The sequence below is a fragment of the Bufo gargarizans genome, chromosome 3 (assembly GCF_014858855.1).
Source record: "Bufo gargarizans isolate SCDJY-AF-19 chromosome 3, ASM1485885v1, whole genome shotgun sequence".
Classification (NCBI taxonomy): Eukaryota; Metazoa; Chordata; class Amphibia; order Anura; family Bufonidae; genus Bufo; species Bufo gargarizans.
Window position 1 is genome coordinate 232,961,083 of NC_058082.1, and position 27,814 is coordinate 232,988,896.

The 27,814-nt window shown below is 43.1% G+C and overlaps 1 protein-coding gene across 2 annotated transcripts in view; it reads right to left on the reverse strand.

The window, feature by feature from the left end:
• The window catches only part of NALCN (sodium leak channel, non-selective), a 759,765-nt gene that overhangs the window by 400,764 nt on the left and 331,187 nt on the right, over nucleotides 1–27,814 (reverse strand). For both annotated transcript variants that reach the window (XM_044284936.1, XM_044284935.1), the window contains 2 exons: nucleotides 23,550–23,717; nucleotides 19,470–19,661 (listed from right to left, as the gene is read on the reverse strand). In XM_044284936.1, the coding sequence (XP_044140871.1) occupies nucleotides 19,470–19,661; nucleotides 23,550–23,717 (360 nt within the window). The remainder of the gene's footprint in view (nucleotides 1–19,469; nucleotides 19,662–23,549; nucleotides 23,718–27,814) is intronic.

The window sequence follows — 27,814 nt, forward strand, 5'->3', positions numbered from 1 at the left end:
GGGATAATTTTGGTACCGCCCAACATCGGAACCCAACCCTATCCTGCGACTGGGAAAATGTGTTAATAGTAGATGGTGAACCACAACAACCTGGGGCAGATTCAGTATTTCCCCATTTTGTGGTTCATCAGAATATGTTGGATCGGGTAAACCAACTACGGGGTGAGCCTACTGAACAGTTGGTGATCCCAAAGGCTTATCACAAGCTGGTGTTAGATCTAGCCCACCAACATGTTCTCGGGTGTCACCTGGGGCTGCAGAAAACTCAGGATCGTATTCTACAGCGGTTTTACTGGCCCAGGATATTCAAAGAAGTGAAAAAGCTTTGTAAGTCTTGTCCGACCTGCCAGATAACTAGCCCCCAGCCACATTTCCGTAGTCCCCTAGTACCTCTCCCGATTATTGAAGTACCGTTTGACCGAATAGCTATGGACCTCATAGGGCCAGTACCGAAGTCCGCCAGAGGGCATCAACACATCTTAGTCATTCTAGACTATGCTAGTCAGGTCTGGTAGAACGGATTAACCAAACATTAAAAAATATGTTGAAAAGGGTAGTGTCTAAAGATGGAAAGGACTGCAACCTCCTTCTGCCCTATCTCATGTTCACAGTGCGAGAGGTAACCCAGGCCTCTACTGGGTTCTTGCCCTTCGAACCGCTATATGGCAGACACCCTAACAGTCTTTTGGACGTGGCCAAAGAGGCGTGGGAACAACAACCCACTCCACATAAAAGTGTCATTAAGTACGTTACCCAGATACAAGTTTGGCTAGAGACAGTGTTGCCTCTTGTTAGGGAGCATACGGAGACAGCTCAGCGAGCCCAGAATGGGGTCTATAATCTGCAAGCTTGGGTCCGGATCTTCAACCCGGGTGATCGGGTTTGGGTTCTGGTGCCGACCATGGACAGTAAGTTCCTGGCTAGGTCGCGGGGGCCCTACGAGGTACTCGAGAAAATTGGAGATGTAAACTACAAGGTACACCAGCCAGGGCGGCAAAAGCCGGAGTAGGTTTACCATGTGAATTTATTCAAACCGCAGAAAGATAGGGAAACCTGTAGAGAAGACAGCCAGCGGAAGGGTTTTCTGGGAGAAGAGGTACAGGCCCCTCTATCTGATGCAAGAGTGGCGGCTACCACAGTAAAAATTGCTGACAGCCTCTCCTCTAAACAGACTAAGGAGGCCATGGAGTTCATTAGACGGACAGCAAAAGTCCAATTACAACCATACCGGGTACCCGAGGATCGGCGACAAGCCATATCAGAGGAGGTGCAGCTAATGTTGCAGCTAGACGTCATTGAGGAGTCAAAAAAATGAGTGGGGCAGTGCTATAGTATTGATACCCCAGACGGAACGTTGCAGTTTTGTAACGACTTTCGAAAACTTAACGAGGTTTCTAAATTCGATTCGTATCCCATGCCCCGGGTGGATGAGCTCATCGAGAGGTTAGGAATAGCCCGGTATTTTTCTGTTTTAGACCTCACGAAAGGTTACTGGCAGGTGCCCTTAACAGAGGCTGCCAAAAAGAAAATTGCCTTCATCACGCCTGAGGGGCTGTAATAATATAAGGTCTCACCCTTTAGTCTGCATGGCGCCCCCGCCACTTTTAAGCGACTAATGTACATTGTGCTTTGTCCACATCGTCGGTACGCTTCGGCTTACCTGGACGATATTGTCATCCACAGTACCGACTGGGAAAATCACCTTCCCAAAGTGCAGGCTGACTCATCAAACCCCAAATGAACAAAATAGAGGCAATACAGAATTGGCCCCGACCTGTCACCACTAGGCAAGTAAAGTGGTTCCTGGGAATGGTGGGATGTTATATGAGGTTCGTTCCCCATTTTTCCACTTTAGTGGCTCTGTTGACAGGGCTCTTGAAGGGACGGAAGACCGTTATGGTCCGCTGGAATGACCAGGCAGAAGAGGCTTTTTCCGCATTGAAGTCGGTTCTGTGCAGGTCAATGGTTTTTGTGACGCCCGACTTCAAGAGGGAGTTTGTGGTACAGACTGATGCCTCTGAAGTAGGCCTCAGAGCTGTACTCTCTAAGAAAATCAATGGGGAGGAACATCCCGTTGTTTACCTGAGCCGCAAATTCACCCCAGCCGAGGCTAGGTACAGTATAGTGGAGAGAGAGTTCCTGGCCATCAAATGGGCACACGAGTCTCTCCGCTATTATCTGTTGAGGAGAAGGTTCCGTCTGGTGACCGACCACTCCCCTCTCAAGTGTATGAGCCAGGCCAAAGATAGGAATGCTCGGGTCACCAAATGGCTCTTATTATTACAGAATTTCAAGTTCTCAGTGGAACACAGGGCAGGCCGCTTGCAGGGAAGCACGGATGCCCTGTCCTGGGTACACTGTCTGGCGTGTGCCCACCCCCTCAGGGTTGAACAAAGGGGGGGTATGTGACACAGTGAGGGGTTGTGTCTGGCAAGGCAGGTATTTTCCTCACAGCATGTGCGGCTGAGATGGTTTCCAGCCAGATGAGGTCAACTACCGGACCGGAGTTTAAGTGCCGGTCCGGGTTTTACCAGCACCTGGCTGTCCTTATATAGGCAGCTGGGCTCAGCAGAGGTGTCTCTGTTTTGGGGATGTATGGCTTTGTGCCATGTTGGAGGGCTGAGAGCCGCACGCTAGGGGTAACAGGCCCCCTAAAGCCTGCTGTGGACTACTGGAGGCAGAACTGCCAGCAATGTGACTTGTGTTATATGAACGTTCCATTGTGTGTGAATTAACACCAAGACTGCAAAGTTACGTGCTGTTTTGTGCAATTGCCTCAAGTGTGAATAAACACTGATGTTTTGAGTTAAGAACTTGCATTTTGCCTCTGTACTGCGTCTGCTTACCCTATCTATCAGAGCGAAACCCCACTATATATATATATATATATATATATATATATATATATATATATATAATATGGACACACTGTCAAAACTTTGGCATTCAAGATAAAAATATATTGTTTGAAATAAAAAAATAAAAAGCATAAACTATAAAACAATATAGAACAAGACTAACATTGTGATTTTACAAAATATAACATTCTTCTGTTTTTATGTTTTTTATACTTTAGAGACCCGAGAATAAACAAAACAGTGTCTGACAGATCCAGGCTAGAAATGTCTACATTTATTTTAAATAGTTTACTAACAGCTTGATCAGAGCTGACACTGTTCCTGTAAACCTGGACTTTCACAAATCATTACATCAAATTGCTTAGCACAAATGTGCAATTTGCTAGGGGGAGACACCTTATTTTGATTATATAACAACAATGCCCTTTAGAAGAAGAGTTTTCGGTTCCATCAACTAGATGTTACATACAGACAGGGAAGGATCAAGGGCAATGTTTCTAATATTCTACGTGATTTGTGGCTAAACAACTCAATCAGACTAAAAATAACAGTTGAGAAATGGCAGAATGTATTACGATGACATACAAACAAAGCATCCCAGGTTTTCATTGAGTAAGCCATAGTGATTTGGCTTTATATTTGCCAAACGTCAAGTTGCATATTTGACACCCTGAGTGGTGTTGATCTTGTTCTCCTGTGTCTATGGTTTCTTTCAGTCCTCATTCAGTCCTCATTCTCATTGTTGGTATGATGTTATTATATCTGCATTTTTACACAATGGAACCATCTATACAAATCACACATCACAAATGCCATAGAGACAGGACGTTTGTTTGATTTTTCGAAGGAATACCGATCACAGAACAGTTAGTAACCCTTGCCATCAACCTATCATATATTTAAATACAAGAGTGCACATTTATTAAACATTTTACGCCACAGTGTATGGCATATTTGTGACTTTTTACTGTCTCACCATTTTGAAAAGTAAGGCAAAATTCATACCACGTTTGGGTTTACATTGGGTGGGACTGTTTAAAACAGTCCCTCTAAATGTATAGACTGCCAAATTAAACTGTATGGCAATATTTAGCTGTGTGCAGCCATCTTAGATCTCACTTTGAATTAGATATAAAAAATTCTACCAGTTTCTGAGAAACTGATTCAACAGTAAAAACAAATTATGACTGCAGTTCTTCTTGTCAATTTTCCAAAATAGACATGCTGTAAGTAAGGGATAATTGTATTTCATGGGAGTATATGACAGCATACTGCAAAACAATGCAAAAATCTTGGGACATATACAGCTAGGTAATTCAACATGTGGCAGCGTCCCAATGGTTTCATCATAACAGAGGGAGGGAGCTCCCTCCCCCCCCCCCCATTGGGCCGCTGCTCTGCTGTGGCAGCGTCACGATGGTTACCAAGGCAACGGCACGCCATACACAGTTATCCAGGCTTGCCATGGTATGTAATCCTTGCAGGCTCCTGCCAACCAGGAGCCTGATCAGGCTTACTGTGAATGAAAATACACTGCAGTACATTATACAGAGCACTGCAGTATATTGTAGAGCCATCTGACTCACTGGATCTTCAAGAACCAAGTGGGTCTGGGTACAAAAAGTGTTAAAAAAAGTGTAAAAAAGAAATAAAAAAATCTAACATTTTCCCATATACGCACATTTATAATTGGGTAAAAATGAAGAAAAGAAAATACCCTAAACATGTTTGGTTTTGCCGCATCCGTAATAACCAGCTCTATAAAGATATCACATGACCTAACCCCTCAGGTGATCACCATAAAAAAAAAAACAGGGCCAAAAGACATTTTTTGTCACCTAACATCACAAAAAGTGCAACACCAAGCAATCAGAAGGGTGTATGCCCCCTAACATAGTACCATTCAAACCGTCACCTCATCCCACAAAAAATGAGATCCTACCTAAGAAAATCCACCCCAAAATAAAATCTATGACTCTCAGACTAGGGAGACACTAAAACATTTTTTTTTGTTTCAAAAATACCATTATTATGTAAAATTTAAATAAATAAGAAAAAGTATACATATTAGGTATTGCCATGTCCGTAACGACCTGCTCTATAAACGACCTGCTCTATAAAAATATCACATGACCTAACCCCTCAGGTAAACACTGTAAAAATAATTAAATAAAAACTGTCAAAACAACCCATTTTGGGTCACCTTGCCCCATAAAGTGTAACATAAACTGAAACAAACAAAGAAAGTAGACATATTCGATATCGCATCCGTAACAATCTGCTCTATAAAAATAGCACATGATTTAACCTGTCAGATTAACATTGCAAAAAACTAAAAATGAAGACTATGCCAAAACAGTAATTTTTTGGTTACCTTGCCTCACAAAAACACATAATATAGAGCAAGTAAAAATCATATGTACCCCAAAATAGTACCAATAAAACTGCCACATTATCCCGTAGTTTCCAAAATGGGGTCACATTTTGATTGTTTCTACTGTAAGATGCATCTAGGGAGCTTCAAATCGGACATGGTGTCTAAAAACCAGTCCAGCAAAATCTGTCTTCCAAAAACCATGTGGTGCTCCTTTTCTTATGCGCCCTGCCGTGTGCCCTTACAGAAGTTTACGACCACATATGGGGTGTTTCTGTAAATCTCAGTATCAGGGTAATAAATATTGAGTTTTGTTTAACTGTTAACCCTCGATGTGTTAAATATTTTTTTTTATTAAAATGGAAAATCTGCCAAAAAAGTGAAATTTCAAAATTTCATCTCCATTTTCCTTTAATTCTTGTGGAATACCTAAAGGGTTAACAGTTTGTAAAATTAGTTTTGAGTAACTTGAGGGGTGTAGTTTCTATAATTGGGTCATTTATGGGGGGTTCTACTTTGTAAGCCACACAAAGTGACTTCAGACCTGAACTGGTCCTTAAAAAGTGGGTTTCGGAAATTTTCTTAAAAATTTTAAGAATTGCTTCTAAAATTCTAAGCCTTCTAACGTCCTAAAAAAATAAAATGATATTTACAAAATGATGCCAACATAAAGTGGACATATGGGGAATGTTAAGTAATACATATTTTATGAGGTATCACTTTCTGTTTTAAAAGCAGAGAAATTGAAATGTTGAAAATTGCTAATTTTTCAAATTTTGGGGTAAATTTGGAATTATTTCAGAAATAAAGGTGAAATATATATTACTCAAATTTATGAGTGTCATGAAGTACAATGTGTCACAAGAAAACAATCTCAGAATAGCTTGGATAAGTATAAGTGTTCCAAAGTTATTACCACATAAAGGGATACATGTCAGATTTTAAAAAATAAGCCTTGTCACGAAGGTGCAAAATGGTCCGGTCATTAAGGGGTTAAAATCCTAGCACCAGCTATCATGTGACCAATGGAGCCTGTTATCACATGACCGGAACACTATTAGTATGCATTCAACGAGCGGTGTGTGTTCCAGCACAATAGCACCACCTCGTTAGCAGCTTTTAATCCACCCAATCGTCGTCTGTCACATGACCAGGAGGCCCGTAGTTACATGAACAAAAGAGGAGCGTCAGGAGCGTGTGCTCCAAAACGATATGCGCTCCAGCTGGTCAGCTACATCCTCCACGTTATATGATCATCACATGATAGGGAGGAAGAAATGCATGGTGAATGGGGGAGATTATATGATATTAGCCTTAACCTTTCCATACTCATTAATTAATCATGATCCTAGCTAATCAGATCAGACAAAAACCTAATAGAGAACAAGGCAACCTCATATAAAAGGGAAAAGGAGTTCCCCAGTGACACAAAGATGACCAAGGACATTCGACCTAATCAGGCATATAGATAATTAAGATAATACAAAATTATGTCAATGATAGCCTAGAAATCAAAGATAACACATTTAGACGCTTGACGCGTCAATGACTGGTCTTAAACCTGAAGAAAATGGAGTAGCCAAAACAAAATCGGAGATGGTCCATCACATAGTCAATCATGTTAGGAAGGCAGGGGGAATACCAAAAGTACAGAGAATGTAGTCAAATAAAGCAGGAGAAAGTAAGTCTATCATTAAGTCCCCCAGGTGACTGGAACCGAAAGCGGTAGATCCACTCTGATTCTTTTTAACAATGCGTCGGTCCCAATCACCTTTCTTGGGGTGGGACAGACTATCTAAAGCACAGAAAATCTGGCTACCTGGGGATCACTTCTGTGACATTCCACAATGTGGTTTGCCACTGGGGTATTATTCTTTTTTTGTATATCATTAATGTGCTCACAGATTCTGTACCTGAGTTCTCTGAACGTTTTGCCAATATAGTCTCTAGGACAGGTACACTGGCATAGATATACTACAACCCTACTTCTACAATTTATAAAATCCCTTACAGTGTAAATGAGCCCAGTAACTGAGCAAATATTGATTTTAGAGTTCTTCACAAATCTGCACGCCACGCAGGAACCATATTTAAACATCCCTAAGGGTTGGTAGGCGCCCGCTGGAATAGAGTGTGAATAGTGACTATGTACAGGCCTGATTTTAGACAAAATGTGGCCCTGGACAAATCAAAAGTGGGACCCCAAATCTTGTAATAATGTACTAACAACACAGTTACATTCTGTCGATTCCGGCGCTCCCTCACAGGTTTACACCCCAAAAAGCTCCTCACACAGTTCTTTACCCTCATGGCCCCAGAATATGCCACATTCGCCCTCCCCTCACAGCAATGAGTTCCCCTTACTCACGGCATCTGAAAGTGTTAAAAACCGGAAGCGTGGGATTCCTCTTCAGGCACGCTTTCCTCCAGAAGAGATCAGGGAAAGCACCCTGTTCTAAAAATGAGTCATAGCCTGTATTTGGCTTCCAGGCTCATTGTTAGTATATTCTAGTTAAGGCCCTTAGCTGTGATAAAGTGCGATAAAGTGATTTCTATACAGAATAATGGAGCAATTTACATATGATGATTGCAAGTTGTTGTCCATTTGGGGGATATAACAAAAAGAAAAAAAAATTAAAAAATAAAGTTAAGACAATATAAAAAAAATAAAAAATTAAATCACCCCCATTCCCCAAAATAAAAAGAAAGTGCCCATACTATTAAAATATAAAAAATATGTTAGCCCATATGGTGAATGGCGTAACAGAAATAAAAAAAAAAGCCATTTTGAGTTTTTTCAACACTATCTCCCAAGAAAATTGAATAAAAAGTGATCAAGTCATACACAACCCAAATGGTATTGTCAAAAACGACAGATCGTTTGAGCTAATTTTTTTCTCAATAAAATCAAACGTTTCACTGTTGGGGACACCTTGTGTATTTAAGTTTCATTTAGCCTCTATTTTTAAAATGTTTTTTTGTGGAGATTCAAACTCTACATTCTACATTAAGGGCAAGAACCTTAACCACTGGGCTGTAGAGCTCAATGCTCTAGTCAGTGCTGAAAAACCTCATAGAAGTTTCTCTTCTGTTAAACACAGCATAGAAACTTCTATGAGGTTTTTCAGCAGTATCTAAGCATTGAGCTCTTTAGCCCAGTGGTTAAGGATTTCACCTGTAATGTAGAAGTTTGTGAGTTCAAATCCCCACAAAAAAAAATATTGGTTACACAAGTTAAAAAGGTTGGTGTAGGCTAATACGTGTGTTATTTGATCGTATTTTACGTTTTGCTCAATTCTTTCTCAATAAAATCTAAATTTTTACGGTTGGGAACATGATTTATATTTAAGTTTTATTTAGCCTCTATTTTTAAAAAGGGTTCAGTAGGGACTTGAACTCACAACCTTTTAGATTAAGGGAAATAACCTTAACCACCAGGCTATAGAGCTCAATACTATATCAGTGCTGAAAAACATCATAGAAGTTTGTCTTCTGTTAAAAACAGCATTGACGTTTCTCTTGCATTGTACTCTTGTATTATACAAGAGAAACTTCTATGAGGTTTTTCAGCACTGACTTACCATTGAGCTCAATAGTCCAATGGTTAAGGTTCTTGTCCTTAATGTTGAAGGTTGTGCGTTCAAATCCCCACAGAGACATTCCAAAAATAGAGTTTAAATTATATTTACATACACAGGGTGTCTCTAAGCATAATGACAATTCTTGGGAATACCCCTTTCATGTTCTCTATATATGGACATAAGCTGGGAAATTCTGGAGTCCCGACTGTTCAAACTTCTGCGATCTGCTGGGCGGGACTGACTAGGCGGTCAGTACTGAGAGCATCAGAGATATCTGGGTCCATACGTAAAATGGGCCAATATACTTCCTATTTGCTGCATCATAGGTAGATATTATCCTGATGACATTTGAGCCCTGGGCCACATGAGTTTTTGGGACCAGAAGGCTATCCCAATTTTTTAACTCAGCATGATGGAAGGCCTCCCTCAGGACACATTTAGGGTAACTAATCAATAATATAGCCCCCTGGCTTCTTGATGAAAATTATCCAAATCAGTGCAATTTCTCTGCAACCTGATGTACTGGGCCTTTGGGATACCCTTTTTAACTGCCGTGGGTTTCCCCAGTGTAGTAAATTGTTTGTGGCTGTAGACTTTCTAAAGATCTATGTTATAAGTCTTTCAGTCTGTTTAACCACTTTAACATCTAGGAAGGTCAAGGTGTCTGGGTGGAATTCAAAAGTAAAAGAAAGGTCTATTCATTTTGATTTACAGTATTGATGAAGGCCCTGAACTCATCCAGATCACCACTCCAAATCAAAAAGACTTAGTCTATATATATCGTGTCAAGAACACTATTTTGTCACCCCACAAAGGTTGATCCTCCCACCAGCCCAGGAAGAGATTTGCTTAAGTGGTGGCACAAGGACTCCCCATAGCAGTCTTCCTGAGCTGGTGGAAGAATCTATTCTATCAAAAAGGAAATAGTTATGTGTCAACACAAACTCGAGTAAAGTAATCACAAATTCAATATGTGTCTTGAAATAGGTACCATATGTATGAGGTAATAAGCCACTGCAGATATGCCCTTCTTATGGGGGATGAACTTGGCAAGATAAACTGATATTCGGCTTCACTAATGACTCGTTCCCTTAGCCCTATATATAAAATTTGATAACTGCGGTTACCCAGAAGATCATTACACATTTGACGGTATACATCATGGTCCAAAATAACAAGTTTCCCCCCTTGTTAGGCCTCATGCACACGACCGTTGTGTGCATCCGTGGCCGTTGTGCTATTTTCCAGTTTTTTTCGCGGACTCATTGACTTTCAATGGGTCCGTGGAAAAATCGGAAAATGCACCGTTTTGCAGCCGCATCCGTGATCCGTGTATCCTGTCCGTCAAAAAAATAGGACCTGTCCTATTTTTTTGACGGACAACGGTTCACAGACCCATTCAAGTCAATGGGTCCGTGAAAAAACACGGATGCACACAAGATTGGCATCCGTGTCCGTGATCCGTGGCCATAGGTTACTTTCATACAGACGGATCCGAAGATCCGACTGCATAAAAGCTTTTTCAGATCTAAGTTTTCACCTCGTGAAAACTCATATCCGACAGTATAATCTAACACAGAGGCGTTCCCATGGTGATGGGGATGTTTCTAGTTAGAATACACTACAAACTGTGTACAAGACTGCCCCCTGCTGCCTGGCAGCACCCGATCTCTTACAGGGGGCTGTGATCCGCACAATTAAGGGGATAATTGTGCGTATCATAGCCCCCTATAAGAGAGCCGGGGCTGCCAGGCAGCAGAGGGGAGACCCCCTCTCTCCCCAGTTTAAATTTCATTGGTGGCCAGTGCCGCCCCCCTTCCTCCCTCTATTGTAATAATCCGTTGGTGGCACAGGGTGCGCCCCCCCTGCCCCCCCTTCCTCCCTCTATTGTAATAATTCGTTGGTGGCACAGTGTGCCCCCCCCGTCCCCCCCCTTCCTCCCTCTATTGTAATAATTTGTTGGTGGCACAGTGTGCGCCCCCCCCCCTTCCTCCCTCTATTGTGATAATTCATTGGTGGCACAGTGTGGGCCCCCTATCGGCCCCCCCTCCCTCTATAGCATTAACAACATTGGTGGCAGTGTGCGGCCTCCCTTCCCCCCCCCCTGATCATTGGTGGCAGCGGAGTTCCGATCGGAGTCCCAGTTTAATCGCTGGGGCTCCGATCGGTAACCATGGCAACCAGGATGCTACTGCAGTCCTGGTTGCCATGGTTACTTAGCAATAGTACAATAGTAGAAGCATCATACTTACCTGCTTGCTGCTGCGATGTCTGTGTCCGGCCGGGAGCTCCACCTACTGGTAAGTGACAGGTCTGTGCGGCGCATTGCTAAATGAACTGTCACTTACCAGTAGGAGGAGCTCCCGGCCGGACACAGACATCGCAGCAGCCAGCAGGTAAGTATGATGCTTCTACTATTGTACTTTTGCTAAGTAACCATGGCAACCAGGCCTGCAGTAGCGACCTAGTTGCCATGGTTACCGATCGGAGCCCCAGCGATTAAACTGGGCCTCCGATCGGAACTCCGCTGCCACCAATGATCGGGGGGGGGGGGGGGAGAGATGGGAGGCCGCACACTGGGCACCAATGTTGTTAATGCTATATAGGGAGGGGGGGCCGATGGGGGGCGCACACTGTGCCACCAACAAATTATTACAATAGAGGGAGGCCGATGGGGGACGCACACTGTGCCACCAATGAATTTTTACAATAGAGGGAGGAAGGGGGGGGCGCACACTGTGCCACCAACGAATTATTACAATAGAGGGAGGAAGGGGGGGCCGGGGGGGCGCACACTGTGCCACCAACAAATTATTACAATAGAGTGAGGAAAGGGGGGGCGGGGGGGGCGCACACTGTGCAACCAACAAATTATTACAATAGAGGGAGGAAGGGGGGGGCGGGGGGGCCGCACACTGTGCCACCAACCTATTATTACAATAGAGGGAGGGGGGGGGGCCGCACTGGCCACCAATGATATTCAAACTGGGGAGGGGGGTCTGCCTCCTGCTGCCTGGCAGCCCTGATCTCTTACAGGGGGATATGATACGTACAATTATCCCCTTCAGGTGCGACACCTGAGGGGTTAATTGTGCTAATCACGGCCCCCTGCAAGAGATCGGGTGCTGCCAGGCAGCAGGGGGCAGTCATGTACACAGTTTGTAGTATATTCTAACTAGAAGCATCCCCATCACCATGCACCTTTGTTCCAGTAATATATGTTTTTATCCTCTGAAAATCCAGTTTATTTAGTATGCAAATGAGCCAGTAAGATGCCCAAAGGGGCGTCACTCTTGCAGGAAGGAGCCCAGACACGCTCCCTGCCACAATGTGTCCACCCTCAAAAGACTTAAAACCCCGCCCCAGGTCACGCTAAGCAACGCCCACTCCCACTCAAGAGCCGATGGGGATTGAAAAAATGAAGGTAAAAATCAACTTCTGTCAGATGCAGGGGTGGGAGGGAGGGTGACTTTCTCCCTGTAGCTTACACTCAGACAGCACAGTGCTGCTGTCTTAATGTGAGCTGTTCAAAAGGACACCCCCCCGATCCGGTTAGGCTATGGCCCCTCCCACTCCTCAGCTGACAGATTGAAAAAAACAGAATTAGTACTTACCGGTAATTCCGTTTCCATGAGATCATCACGAAGGCATACAAGGAGATTGACCCCTGACCTCTGTAGGGGGCAGGAGCAGAGAAAGGATTAAATTCCCCCCTCCCACCACCAACACCAGTGTTTCCAAAATCATACAGAGTAAACAAGAAGGTGGTGAGTAAAAAAAAAAAAAAAAGATTAGTGAAGGAAGATATTACGTCATACCTTCCTGGGGCCTCCAGAACAACTATGGGAGGGAATAACGTGCCGTCATGATGATCTCATGGATACTGAATTACTGGTAAGTACTAATTCCGTTTTTTCCATAGCATCATCACGACAGCATACAAGGAGATATACAAAATATATATCAAGGGGGGACAACCGCCTGAAGGACTTTACGCCCAAAAGACAGATCAGAAGCCCTGGAAAGGTTGAGTCTATAATGTTTGACAAAGGTATGGACGCTGGCCCATGTGGCCGCTTTACAAATGTCATCAAGGGAGGCACCCGCCCTCTCGGCCTGAGAGGATGACATAGCTCTGGTTTAATGAGCCCTCAGGTTAACAGGACATGGAAGGTTTTGGATCTCATAGCATAGGCATATAGCATTTTTGATCCATCTGGCCAGAGAGGATCTGGAAGCTTTCTGGCCTTTGTTTTTTCCCGGAACAGGACTAAGAGATTGTCAGACTTTCTAAAATCTTTGGTAGCTTCGATGTAATTTATTACAGAGCGTCTAACATCTAAGGAGTGGAAGCTTAATTCTTTGCTATTTGAAGGATTTTGAAAGAAAAAAGGTAAAATGATCTCTTGGCTGCAATTGAAGTTGGACACAACCTTGGGAAGGAAACCTGGATCCAGTCTGAGAATTATCCTATCGTCTAAGATACGAAGATAAGGTTCTCTGACCTATATCGCTTGCATTTCCTCCAGTCTACGGGCGGATGTTATCGCAATCAGAAAGGCCGCTTTTAGTGATAAATGTTTGATTGAGCAGTCCGTTATAGGCTCAAAGGGAGGTAGCATCAGTCCTGAAAGTACGATGTTGAGGTCCCAGGAAGGAACTCGTGATTTGACAGTTGGATGAAGTCTAGAGGCTGCTTTCATAAACCTTCTAATCCAGCGGTGGCCTGCAATATCTTGATCAAAAAAGCAGCCAAGAGCAGACATTTGGACTTTGAGGGTGGAAGGTCTCAGTCCTAAGTCTAATCCCTGCTGTAAAAAGTCCAGAATTTTCTAGATGTTGGGTTTTTTAAAATTTTGAGCCGCGTCCCCTGACCAGGAACAGAACTTCTTCCATATTTTTAAATAAATTGCTGAGGTCACCTTCTTCCTAGAGGCTTTTAGAGTATTTATTACTTTGTCCGACAATCCTTGTCTTTTCAGGAGCTGGGTCTCAGGATCCAGGCAAATAGTTTCAGGAACTGTGGATTGGGGTGTAGGACTGGGCCCTGAAGGTGCTTCCTGATAAGAAGAGGCCAAGGTTCCCGGATGGAGAGTTTATTGAGAGAAGAGAACCAGCCTCTTTTTGGCCAGAACGGGGCTATTAAAATTAGCGTAGTTCTGTCCTGATGTAACTTCTGGATTACCTTTGGAATCAACGGTAGTGAAGGGAAGGCGTAACAGAGGCTCCAATACCATCTTGTGGTGATTGCATCCAAGGCCCAAGGGTTGTCCCTGGGGTTTAGGAAGAAAAACTTTCGAATTTTCCCTTGAGGCAAAGAGATCCACTTCTGGATTTCCCCATTTGTCCACCACCGTTCGGTCTGGTCTAGTCTGTGGCAACTCAGGAAGTCTGATTGCCTCTTGGTTTAATACCCCTTTGAGATGAACTGCTGAGATGGAGCTGACCTTTTGCTCTGCCCAGGTGAAGATTTGGGATGATAGTGACTGAAGAGTCGCCGACCGTGTCCCACCCTGATGTGAGAGATAAGCGATGGATGTTGTGTTGTCTGAGAGGATCTTCAGGTTCCCTGAAACAGATTGTCTCCTACCTTCGCGCCCCAGCCTGAAAGACTTGCATCTGTGACGACTTGAATGTAAGGTATCTTCTGCCACGGTGTCCCCTTGGACAGGTTTGAGGAGAACTTCCACCAATCTAAGGACTTCTTTACTGGCGTTAGGATAGTCACCTTGCGGTCTAGCAAGTATTGTCGTTTGTCCCAGACCCCCAGGATCCAGTTTTGTAAGGGTCTGCAATGATTCTGACTCCAGGGTACTGCTGGGATGCATGAGGTTAGGAGACCCAACAGGCTCACCGCTTCTTTTATTGAGCATGTTGTTTTGCTCTGGAATGTTCTGATTTTCTGTTAGCCTGGGTAGCCTGGGCCTGGGAGTCTAGGATCATTCCTAAAAAGTGTATCCTTGTAGAAGGCGAAAGGACAGACTTGTTTCTGTTTACCATCCATCCCAGCCTGTCTAGTGTTGACAGAAGGGTGTCTAAGTCTAGTCTCATCTGACATGGACTGTCGCTGATTAGAAGGAAGTAGTCTAAATATGGGACTAGCGTGGGGCCTACTTTCCTTAGGAATGCCACCATCTCCACTACTAACTTTGAAAAGATCCTCGGGTCTGAGGAAATTCAGAACGGGAGATCCCTGAACTGATAGTGGTGGATTCGGCCTCTGTTGTCTCTGAAGGCAAACCGGAGGAACTTTTGGGAATTGGTATGGATTGAGACGTGATGGTATGCGTCTTGTAGATCTATCGTACACATTAGGATATTTGGGTTTAACAAAGGTATTGTCAACATCAGGGATTCCATCCTGAATTTCCGATACAAGATGAATTTGTTTAAGGGTTTCAGATTTATTATCATGCGGAATGACCCCTTCTTTTTCTTTACCAGAAAAAAGTTTGAGTAGAATCCCTTCCCTTGATGTAGTGTGGGACCTGAGTAATTACGTTCTTTTTTAGAAGGTCTTGAACTTCCTGCCATAAATTCGTCTGGAAGCGCTTTATTGAAAATCTGTTTGGGGGTTTTGAAGACAGCTCTATCCTGTATCCTGAGCCTATGATTTCTTTTGTCCAAGCATTCTGGGAGATCATTTCCCAGGGTGCCAGGAAGTTAAAGAGCCTTCCCCCCACTGTGGCGTCATTGTTTTTAGTTGGGTTTAGAGTGGGAGGTAGGGAAACCCCTTCCTTTACCCCCTTTGGGGTAGCTCCCTCTGTAAGGTCTATCTTGATTTGAAGAGGAACGAAAGGGATAGCGGCGTTTATAGGGCCGATCTTCAGGAAACCCTTTCTTTTTATCGGAGGCTTTTTCTAGGATTTTATCTAATACAGGCCCGAATACATACTCTCCTGAGAATGGCATGGAGCAGAGTTGCATTTTAGATGTTTTATCCCCTGACCAGTATTTCATCCAGAGCCCTCTTCTGGCTGCGTAGGAGAGGGCACCATCCCTAGCTGAGAAAAGGACCGACTCGGCCAAAGCATCAGCCAGGAAAGCGATGGCTGATTTGAGGAGGGGTAGGGAATTTAGGATCTCCTCCCTAGGGGTTTTATTTTTAATATGATCCTCTAATTCATTAAGCCAGAGGAAAATGGATCTAGCCACAGAGGTTGCCGCGATATTAGATTTGATATTAAACATGGCGGCTTCCCAAGACTTCATTACGAGGCTGTCGGCTTTCCTGTCCATGGGATCCTTTAACTGGGAAGCATCCTCAAAGGGAAGGGATGTTTTCTTATTCATCTTTGCTACTTGGACATCGATCTTAGGGATCTCATGAAAAATTTTGGGCTCCACAGGATCGAATAGTAATCGATTCTTGAAGGCGGTGGAGACCCCTAAACGTTTCTCAGGGTAAGACCACTCCTCCAGAATCATGTCCCTAATATTCTCATTAATAGGGAACACTCGGGTTTTCTTAACCCGTAGGCCCCCAAACAGTTCCTCCTAGATAGAATGACTTCTCTGTACCTCTTCCACCCCTATAGTTGATCTAACAGCTTTTAGGAGATCCGACATATCCTCCATGGAAAAGTAAAACCTACGGTTACTGTCAGACGAACCTGCGTCCGAGTCCCACTCCCCCTCCTCCTGCGACTTGACCGACGGAACGTCGTCTAACACAACCTCAGAATCGGAGGATGAGGGGGATCTGGGTCTCTTCTTTTTGGGGTGGGGAGTGTCCACAAGATTGGAAGATAAATGAGACAAAGATGACCGTAGCTCTTCTTGAATCATTGCTCTAAGTTGGTCTTTTAGAGAAGGAGCTTCATCGCAGACAATATTGGAAATGCAGGCTTCACATAACTTCTTGGAGTAATTATCAGGAAGCCGGGCATTACAGGAAATGCACTTAAGGGATCTCTAGATTTTCTTTTGTGCCTCCTTGGAGACCTAAAACAAAGAAAGGGGGGTTCCATGAGGAATAAAGTTTGGGGGCTAGGGGGGGCCCATTATAGGCGCCAAGGAAATACTGCCCATATAATCCCACAGCCAGAGGAGAGGGGGATCAAAGAGACTCCCTGACCATAAATTAGGAACTTTTTCCCCAAAGGGGAACTCACGGTTGCTGGCAGTAGCGGGTCTGACTCTTTGGGAGAGTGCTCCGTTCCGGACATTTTTAGGACAACTTCGACGTTCTGCTGGGTGCGTGGCTCCATCAAAACGCTGTGCTCGGCTTTTAGCCATCCGGAACGCCACATGCTGCCCACGTCACTTCCGGTCGACGGAAGTGACGTCATAAGAAAAGCGCCGAAGCGCCCCGATCCTTCCTGAAATCCTGAAAGGTAACATCGTAGCTTCATCTTCCTGCATACAGGGAGACCTTTCTCTGCCCTGTCCTCTGTAGGAAACACTGGTGTTGGTGGTGGGAGGGTGGAATTTAATCCTTTCTCTGTTCCTGCCCCCTACAGAGGTCAGGGGTCAATGTCCTTGTATGCCGTCGTGATGACAGATTGAAAAAATGAAGTTAAAAATCAAGTTCTGGTCTTGCCAAGCCACGCCCTGATCTGGTTAGGCCACACCCCCTCCTGGGAGGGATGGTGACTTTCTCCCTGCAGCTAACACTCAGACAATACAGTGCAGCTGTCCTAGAGTGAGCTGTTCAAAAGGACACACCCTTGATCCAGTAAAGGACACTGTTAAGGGGGCGAGCCCCTGTGAAGGTCACTGTCAAGGGGGTGGTATGTCACTGTTAAAGGAGAAGGCTGCTGTAAATGTCAAAGTTAAGTGGGTGGGCTGCTGAGGTCCAATTTTAAGGGACGGGGCACTGTGGGGGGGGGGGGGGCAGTGTAAAGGGGGCAGGGGGCTCTGTAGATGTCACTGTTATAGTGGATAGTGTTGATATCTTTTAACGACACACACAAACATTAAATGAAATAGATTAAATATACCGGAGCCAAGCCGGGTCCTTTTAGCTAGTCCTTAATATGTAAAGACCCATGTGACTGTCCAGAAGAGCTGCTCATCCTGCATGCTTGGCTCACCTTAGTCCTGCTTTGGCGCACTTGAGTGGTCCCTTGGACCTTTGTTCATCTATTTTGAATCATGATGTATTGTTAATGGCGCAATTTCAGCGTAGAGCCCTTTTTTGGACTCGGGTAAACTATTGGTGATCATTATCTCACTTTGTCTGCAATGTCACTTTATCTGCATTTTGCATTATCTGCTTGATTTACCCTTTATGGCTGTATCTATCCCCTGATGAACCTGTAACAATACCAGTAATATATGTATGGGGAAACGCGTTGGAATGGGATTTTCTTTTTAGGGTATTTTCGTTATTTATTTATTTATTTTTTTGTTAAGGTATTTTTAGGGACACAGTAGGTTATCCTCTCCCGTGTCAACAGTTTCTCCTAATTGTCCAGTAGCTCTTTTTTGGGTAATTTAACAATAGCTTGTTTTGAGCTGATTTTAGTTTATCCACATTAAAGGTTAAGTTTTATTGGTGCAGGCTTTCTGTGATATCTTGATTGAAGTAATACCTTAAAGGGCATCTGTCAGCAGATTGGCACCTATGAAATTAGCTGATCTGTTGCATGTGCAGTTGGCATCTGAGTTGGCAGTTGGCATCATATGCACCTACATTACTGAAAAAATATGCAAATGAGCCGTTGGGAGCAATGTGGACATTGTCATTACACCCAGAGGCTCTGCTCTCTCTGCAACTGTCGAGCCCTCTGCACTTGATTGACGGGACCAGTGTAAACGTCATCACACAGTTGCAGCCTTCACCTGTCAAGGTATAAATCTGCCGACAGATGCCTTTAAAACCAAGTAAAACTGTATATATTTTATTTAAAGTCTAAATTCTGTGGGGGAAAAAATATCACATAATGTGACTGCAGTCAACCATGATGTCCTCCTGCCACATCTGTAAATTAAATGATATTTCTTTGTGTCTTAGAAACCATGGAGTCTAGAGACCTAACTAGTGGTCACAGACATTAATTCACATGGGAGGCCGGGAGAGAGCAGAACAGGGAGTCTCCAGCCACTAAGCCAGAAGCAGTTACAGATAATGGCTAACAATCATGGACTAAGTGGTAGGACAAGTGCTTGAACTGGAGAATGGAATACAGATAAGCAATAAAAGGTGATGACATACATAGAGCTTTTGGTTGTGTTATACTGTTTTTCCGCCTTCAAAAAGAATTTCATCCTCAAATGCCATCTGACCTTTGCATAGCATTAGCTTACGGACACACCATGCCAGATGACAATGCTAAATGTGTGAGCCTTTGTGTTCTGTGATTGTCACTAGTGCATTCAGCTGGCTCAAATTAAGATATAGACGATATAGATGAAGATATAGCAGCCAGTTTCTAACAGTGAAAAAAGATAAATAATAGCAATAAAAGAAACAAACCTGGGTGTGCTGCTGTTAGTGAAACAGCAACGGCAATATGGAAGTGATGTTTTGGGGAATTACAAGCACAATGAATTAGCAAGCTAACATTATCAGACCACTTTTTTGTAATAATCAACCTCTTTTCTGTGTGACTTTCAAACACCTAATTCCTGCTTGATTATTTGACTACTTTAGAATTTAAATGCAATTCAATGGCTTCATGTATGTGAAATGCTGCCTCATTCGTTACCTACCCGAGGAAAAGTGGTGAACCGGTCTAACTCCTCCACAAAGCAGAACATCTGCAAACTGATCGCGGACATGACAATTAGGAGACTGGCGGTGAACACCACCAGACTTCCTAGTTTTTTACCAGGTCCAAAAATTTTATACACAAAGTCTTCCAAAGCAGGTGAAATCTTGATGAGTCGTACAACTCGTAGCACCTGTAATAAGAAGTATTTTTATTACATTATCTTAAACTCAGACCATCCTTTTCATTAAGCTGAAGTTGGTCAATAAACATAGTAAACATAAGTTTCCCGGGCTTCTGTCACCCCCAAATAGCAATTTTCAGTTTTGGACTTAATATATTTGCTAATGTACGCAGATTCCATATATACCCCTCTTACCTCTGGCTGTGCTGTAATTTCAGTAATAATCGTAATTTTGTGATATGCAAATTGCTTCACTACCAGCAAGTTAGGTGGACTTCCTGGTAGCCGCCGCATCCTCGGTCTGAAAAAACGCCCCCTCCTCCACTTGATTAACAGGGCCAGCGAGCGCTCTCATCCTCCAGCTGGCCCTGCCTGCAGCTCAAATCCCACACCTGCGCCGTACCGGTCCTCATTCGGCGCAGGCGTTCTGAGAGAAGGACACTCACTTGGCTGCTCCTTCCTCAGTGCGCCCGCGCCGATGACGTCAGCCCTACACCCGGAAGAGAAGATGCCGGCATCGCTGGTAAGGAGGCGGAGAGATTCAGGTAAATATTTGCCTAATAAGCATGCAGCCACTACAACCACCTACAAAATGGGGTGCCATTATTTAAAAAAAAGGATATTTAGAGACACTATACCACCAACGCTTATAAATAATATACTCATAATTAATAAATAAATATATATATATAGAGCACATTCTATATATATATATATATATATATAGAGAGAGAGAGAGAGAGAGAGAGCACATATAAATAAATATATGTATATACAGTACAGACCAAAAGTTTGGACACACCTTCTCATTCAAAGAGTTTTCTTTATTTTCATGACTATGAAAATTGTAGATTCACACTGAAGGCATAAAAACTATTAATTAACACATGTGGAATTATATACATAACAAAAAAGTGTGAAACAACTGAAAGTATGTCATATTCTAGGTTCTTCAAAGTAGCCACCTTTTGCTTTGATTACTGCTTTGCACACTCTTGGCATTCTCTTGATGAGCTTCACGAGGTAGTCACCTGAAATGGTCTTCCAACAGTCTTGAAGGAGTTCCCAGAGAGGCTTAGCACTTGTTGGCCCTTTTGCCTTCACTCTGCGGTCCAGCTCACCCCAAACCATCTCGATTGGGTTCAGGTCCGGTGACTGTGGAGGCCAGGTCATCTGGCGCAGCACCCCATCACTCTCCTTCATGGTCAAATAGCCCTTACACAGCCTGGAGGTGTGTTTGGGGTCATTGTCCTGTTGAAAAATAAATGATGGTCCAACTAAACACAAACCGGATGGAATAGCATGCCGCTGCAAGATGCTGTGGTAGCCATGCTGGTTCAGTATGCCTTCAATTTTGAATAAATCCCCAACAGTGTCAACAGCAAAGCACCCCCACACCATCACACCTCCTCCATGCTTCACGGTGGGAACCAGGCATGTAGAGTCCATCCGTTCACCTTTTCTGCGTCGCACAAAGACACGGTGGTTGGAACCAAAGATCTCAAATTTGGACTCATCAGACCAAAGCACAGATTTCCACTGGTCTAATGTCCATTCCTTGTGTTCTTTAGCCCAAACAAGTCTCTTCTGCTTGTTGCCTGTCCTTAGCAGTGGTTTCCTAGCAGATATTCTACCATGAAGACCTGATTCACACAGTATCCTCTTAACAGTTGTTCTAGAGATGTGTCTGCTGCTAGAACTCTGTGTGGCATTGACCTGGTCTCTAATCTGAGCTGCTGTTAACCTGCGATTTCTGAGGCTGGTGACTCAGATGAACTTATCCTCCGCAGCAGAGGTGACTCTTGGTCTTCCTTTCCTGGGGCGGTCCGCATGTGAGCCAGTTTCTTTGTAGCGCTTGATGGTTTTTGTGACTGCACTTGGGGACACTTTCAAAGTTTTCCCAATTTTTCGGACTGACTGACCTTCATTTCTTAAAGTAATGATGGCCACTCGTTTTTCTTTACTTAGCTGTTTTTTTCTTGCCATAATACAAATTCTAACAGTCTATTCAGTAGGACTATCAGCTGTGTATCCACCTGACTTCTCCTCAACACAACTGATGGTCCCAACCCCATTTATAAGGCAAGAAATTCCACTTATTAAACTTGACAGGGCACACCTGTGAAGTGAAAACCATTTCAGGTGACTACCTCTTGAAACTCATCAAGAGAATGCCAAGAGTGTGCAAAGCAGTAATCAAAGCAAAAGGTGGCTACTTTGAAGAACCTATAATATGACATATTTTCAGTTGTTTCACACTTTTTTGTTATGTATATAATTCCACATGTGTTAATTCATAGTTTTTATGCCTTCAGTGTAAATCTACAATTTTCATAGTCATGAAAATAAAGAAAACTCTTTTAATGAGAAGGTGTGTCCAAACTTTTGGTCTGTACTGTATATGTGTGTGTGATATATATATATATATATATATATATACACACACACATTTCTTTATGACTGTGTTTGATATATATATTTATATGTAATATATATATATATATATATATATACACATATATCTATATTTATGTATTTATTTATATGTGCTCTCTCTCTCTCTATATATATATATGTGCTATATATATATATGTATATATATTTATTAATTATGGGTATATTATTTATAAGCGATGGTGGTTAAGTGTCTCTAAATATCCTTTTTTTTAAATAATGGCACCCCATTTCGTTGGTGGTTGTAGTGGCTGCATGCTTATTAGGCAAATACTTACCTAAATCAAGCATCCAGAAACGTCACTGGACTCTCCGCCTCCTTACCAGTGATGCCGGCATCTTCTCTTCCGGGTGTAGGGCTGACGTCATCGGCGCAGGCGCACTGAGGAAGGAGCAGCCAAGCGAGTGTCCTCCTCTCAGAGCGCCTGCGCCGAATGAGGACCGGTATGGCGCAGGCGTGGGATTTGAGCTGCAGGCAGGGCCAGCTGGAGGATGAGAGCGCTCGCTTGCCCTGTCAATCAAGTGGAGGAGGGGGCATTTTTTCAGACTGAGGATGCGGCGGCTACCAGCAAGTCCGCCCAACTTGCTGGTAGTGAAGTAATTTTCATATCACAAAAGTAAGATTTTTACTGAAATTACAGCACAGCCAGAGGTAAGAGGGGTATATATGGAATCTGCGTACATTAGCAAATATATTAAGTCCAAAACTGAAAATTGCTGTTTGGGGGTTGACAGAAGCCCTTTAAAGAAAAGGAAGAGAATATAAGAATACAAAGTACATCAAATAGTACAACATGTCATGTTTGTTAGTTCAAATAATGTTTGGATCATGATACAAGTAAAAAAATTCCAAAAGGAGCAATTTCTGTGAGTATCTTTCATTTGAAAATACATTTCTAAAGCCTCATTACAAAACTCAACACTCAGCAATTTGGAAAAGCTGAATGACTGGATTACACACGGACACAACATGTGTTTTCATCCAGGACATTGCACAGCTCTGCTGAAGGCATGCAAGTAGGTAAACTAGATTTGTATGGAATTTGCCAAGGGATTTCAAAGGGAAATTAGATTGTGGTCCTTTAGACTGATTAACTGGGATTGATGTAATTGGATAAAAACCTGTGCGATAGAAATAATATCAAATAACTAAACATAACCATGCCGCAGCTTATATGTCTATGAACGGTTTGCTTGGCAGCTCCACTGAAGGTGGATGGTTGCCACTGTCACAACCCGATGACAAAGATTTTTATTCATGCACATGCGTTACCAAAAAATGTAATAGGTGGTTCTGCCAAGTCCTTATATGTGAGAGCTGCTCAACCTGTACAGCCTATGAGGGCATATGGGCAAAGGTTGTCTTACTTGGGCATCCCATTAAATTGACAATTTAACTTGTTTTGTACAAAAACAAGGTGCTAAGCTTTTATATATACTTACCTGGAAGTACGTAAACTGAGAGTGGTAGAGAACTGGATAAATATGAAGAGTTGTTCCAACTACAAGGAGCAATTCAAATTTGTGAAGAGAGGAGCTAATGTAGCCTGTAAATCCTAAACACCAAATCTTCAACAATGCTTCTAGGTCAAAAAGTACAGTAAATGCTACCTGTGAAGGAAAAAAAACACACATTTACTACTCAACAGACTTCCCATAAAAATCATTGCTGACTGTGGCAGCATTCCCTGGTAAATTAGGAAGTCTTGTATATAAAGATGTAAACTGTATCTTAAGAGATGGCTTCAAAACAAATCTTTAAAGCAGATTCATATTAGGCTGTGTTGCACTAACGTTTTTGGCCCATATTTAACACATGTTGGGAAAAAGGGTAGCAAAAGCGTAGTACACTACACTTCTCTATCCTGCATGCAGAGTCCAGGAAAAAAGACATGTTAAATGGATACTTTTTTTTTTTTTTTTTTACAATGTAATACTTCATGTATATGTTAAATGTGGGACAAGAACATAATGTGAACACAGCCGCAAAAGTCCTAATATAATCGCATACGTCAGCTTTTTATTTTCAACCTACTACCATGGGAATACTGCGAGTAGTATTCCCATGACCAGCTCCTGTCAATGACAACTGCTCTCTGCAATAGATGACAGATATTATATTGCTTCTTCTCAGTAGTGATATCTGCTACTATCCAGGTTGCTTCTCTTCAGTGGAAGGAGCAGAGCAACTACGAACCTAAAATTAGAGTGCACAGTCCCGTAAGAAGAGACTGCACCCCAAATGCTGGCCACCATTGACTAGATCACAACAAACAGTAATTAAGGTATATGGCTGCAAAGAATGCACATGATTAGCGTCCATCTTACTTGATGTCTACATTAGAGATGAGCGAAGTTTTGTAAAATTCGATTCAGCTGATTCGCCGAAGTTCACCAAGAACTTTGATTTGGTTCCGAATTAATTTGTCACAAACACTATAAATCAGGTATACCCAGGTCACTCTGCCAAATCATATTCTTCCCACTTGGTGGCCCAATCTCAGTGTGAAGGCTTGGAATTTAACCCTTTCCTGAACACTAAAAGTAAATTTACATTGGTGGGCACACATTTAAAAATGGCGCACGCTGGCACGTGCAGCAGCTGCCATTGCTCCTGGGTGTCTGCTGTTTTAAAGAGCAGACACCCGGCACTAATGCCCATGACTGGTGGTAATGCAGGTCATGACTTTTAACCCTTCAGATGCCGTGGTCATCTGGGTGTGTCCCCGATCCCCACCAGGGGGAGTGTTTGCAGTAGCCCATGTCCTCCTGTGTGATACTACCAGAGACAGTACACAGCATTGAGGTGGGAGAACATTCCTCAAAGCAATAAAACATCCCACAACAGGGATGAGCATAATCCCCATGTGGTTCCCTTCATAAGGTCTGGGATCCCTCTCTACTGTGAGCTTAATAGTATTTCGCTTTTAAAATTATTAAGGATAAAACCAGATGCCAAACATGTTGGACGGATCAAACATGGCCGCTGGAATTATTGCAGCAACACTGTCCCTAGCCCATAAGCACTTGTCATGTCTATCCATATGCTCAGCTCAAATGACAATGGCTGAGACCGCACAGGATGAGGGCTATATAGGGCTGTAACATTACAGGGTATGGCTACCTGTGGATTGGCTGGCTGCACGGCATTATGGGTGATTTTGCATTACAGAGCTTCTTACTTTCACTTTGTAACATGTGCAGCCGCCATTTTAGGAAACCCTGATTCATTACCACGAAACGTGAGGAAATTGGGCTTAGTTGCGAATCAAAGTGTTTCTAAACTTCAGACCAAATTCCACTTAAAATGCTTTTCTTCACTCAACACTAGTCTCCATGTATTTTTTTGTAACACATGATGTCCCTCATCTTAGATGGTTAGAGATAGAGAGCAATGATGGTCTTGTGCACTCCATCATAAGGGGAGAGCTCATGTCTTAATCCAGTGTATAATGTAGGTTGAAAGGGATGCAAATGAGCTCCTAACAAGCTCTGCCTCTAACAGGGGCGGATTGGAAACTAAAAGTGGCCATGGAAAAAAACATAAAAGTGGCCCCATGTTGCAGTTGGATCCAAATTGACAGAAGGCAAGGCAACATAATTAGGCAGGGCTAACATATGTAGGCAGGGCTGGCAATACTATAGTGCAGAGTAATATACCGCCCCAGCTGAACCAAATACCACAGTGCAGGACAAAATACTGCAACCTGCGCCACAGTATTGATCTGTATTGCTGACCTGAAGATGTTGACACAGTTGAATTCAAGAGGGCACCTGCAGCTGCTGGCCAGGTGCGTAGGAGAGAATCAGATAATTATGTACCCAGCTGGCAACCATGAGGAGGGCTTGATTGGTCTATGGCCAATCCACCCCTGGCCTCTAATGCCACCAGATGTAAGGCAGCTATCATATAAGTCAATGTTCGAAATAGGCCTTCAGACCTTACTCGGATATTAAATAAGCCAGCATCTCATCTGCAGACAGCTGTTATGGGGTGATTGGCCCTCATCAGTGCACAGCAGTGAGTACTGGCTTAACTGGGTGAGAGGCCTAAGTCAGGATTTGGGGGTGTACTATCTCTGCTTGGGGAGAGTGGGCCTTAAGGGGACTTGTAGGCCATACAAGTACTGTACAGTATCAAGTGAGGTTTCAAGAAATCACATCCACATGCTGCAAAAAAAAATAAAAAATGCAGTTAAGTTGACCTGCAGTGTGGATTTTAAGTCCACAGCATGTTAATGTTTTCTTTAGATATCCATCATGGATGTCACCTTTTGCAATTCATAGGGTGTAATCCTTGGAAAGTGACTGCACCCTTAACAGGAAACTAGATGTTAATAATAATAATAATAATCATTTGACGGTTTGCCAAATGCAAATGTTTGCAAGACCTACTTTCAATATATCAATTTTAACACGTCCCACAAAGGGATGTAGGAATGGTGTCACTAAATGTCCTTTTAATATAGAGACTAGGGGGGATCATTTACAATCAGAAATACATCTTTATTAGCCATATTTCTGGTGCAGATTGCGGCGCAAAGGTTATTTGCATCGGACTCTTTGACTTTTTCCTTCTCACGCTAGATCTAAAACAGTGGGGGTTGCGCAATTGTCTAAATGTAAGCCAGCCAGGAAGCTGCCTTACATTTATACTGGCGCTGGATCCACCGAAGTTAGGTAAAGGCCGGTGCCTATACATAACTTCGGCGGATCCACCGCTATAGCAGGGGCTTATTAAGACTAGCGTCTAAAACGTCGGTCTTAATAAATAACCCCCTCATAAATGACTCTGACGGGGCAGAAAAAAGAATTGCGTCATGGCCTACATGTTGCAGATTGGCTGTGGATTTTTGCATTTTATGTTGTGGATTTAGACTGTCTGCAGAACTGCACTGGAAGCATTCTTAGAATGTCAGAACAAAACAGAGCAGCATGCAACGCTACTGTCTAGTAAAATCCGGACATGAAAGAAACCAATGACAGAAACCTGATGGTCAGCGGGGCACTGTTGGTATCTGTCATGTGATGAATGGGATATTGTCATTTCCTTTTCTCTACTTATATAATGGAGCAGAACCACACAAGTTAATGCAATTGTGAACAGATCTTGCTTCTGATTCACTGCAGTCTGTGTAGATTAGCAAGAAATTCAGCCACATTTAAAAATAATCTTATTAAAAAATATAAATGCATTTAATATTTGGTCATAAAATTGTAATCTTGTGGGCATCATGTGTACTACTAAGTGCTAGTAATCTTAGCTTTGAATTCATTAAAGGGGTTTTCAAAGATTTTTGAACTAATGACCTATCCCCAGGATGGGGGTCCGACAGCTGTTTGAGAAGGCACCACTTGCAGTAGCTCCGTGGCCTTCTTGCAGATTTCCCTGAGCCATGGGACATCACGTTCATTGGTTACATGGCCTAGGCGCAGCACAGCCCCATTGAAGTGAATGGTGCCGAGCTGCGATACCAAGTAAATTCACAGTGCTGTGCTTGGTAAGCAGAGAGAAGACCATAGTGCTACTACGAGCGCTGATGCCTTCTCAAACACCTGATTGGCAGAATCTCAAGTGTCGGAGCCCCATGGATCAGATACTGATGACCTATCCTCAGGTTAAGTCATCAGTTCAAAAATCTCAGAAATTCCTTTTAAATATTATCAGCATTTAATGTGGTTTCAAATTGGAGCTTTGCTTTTAGACT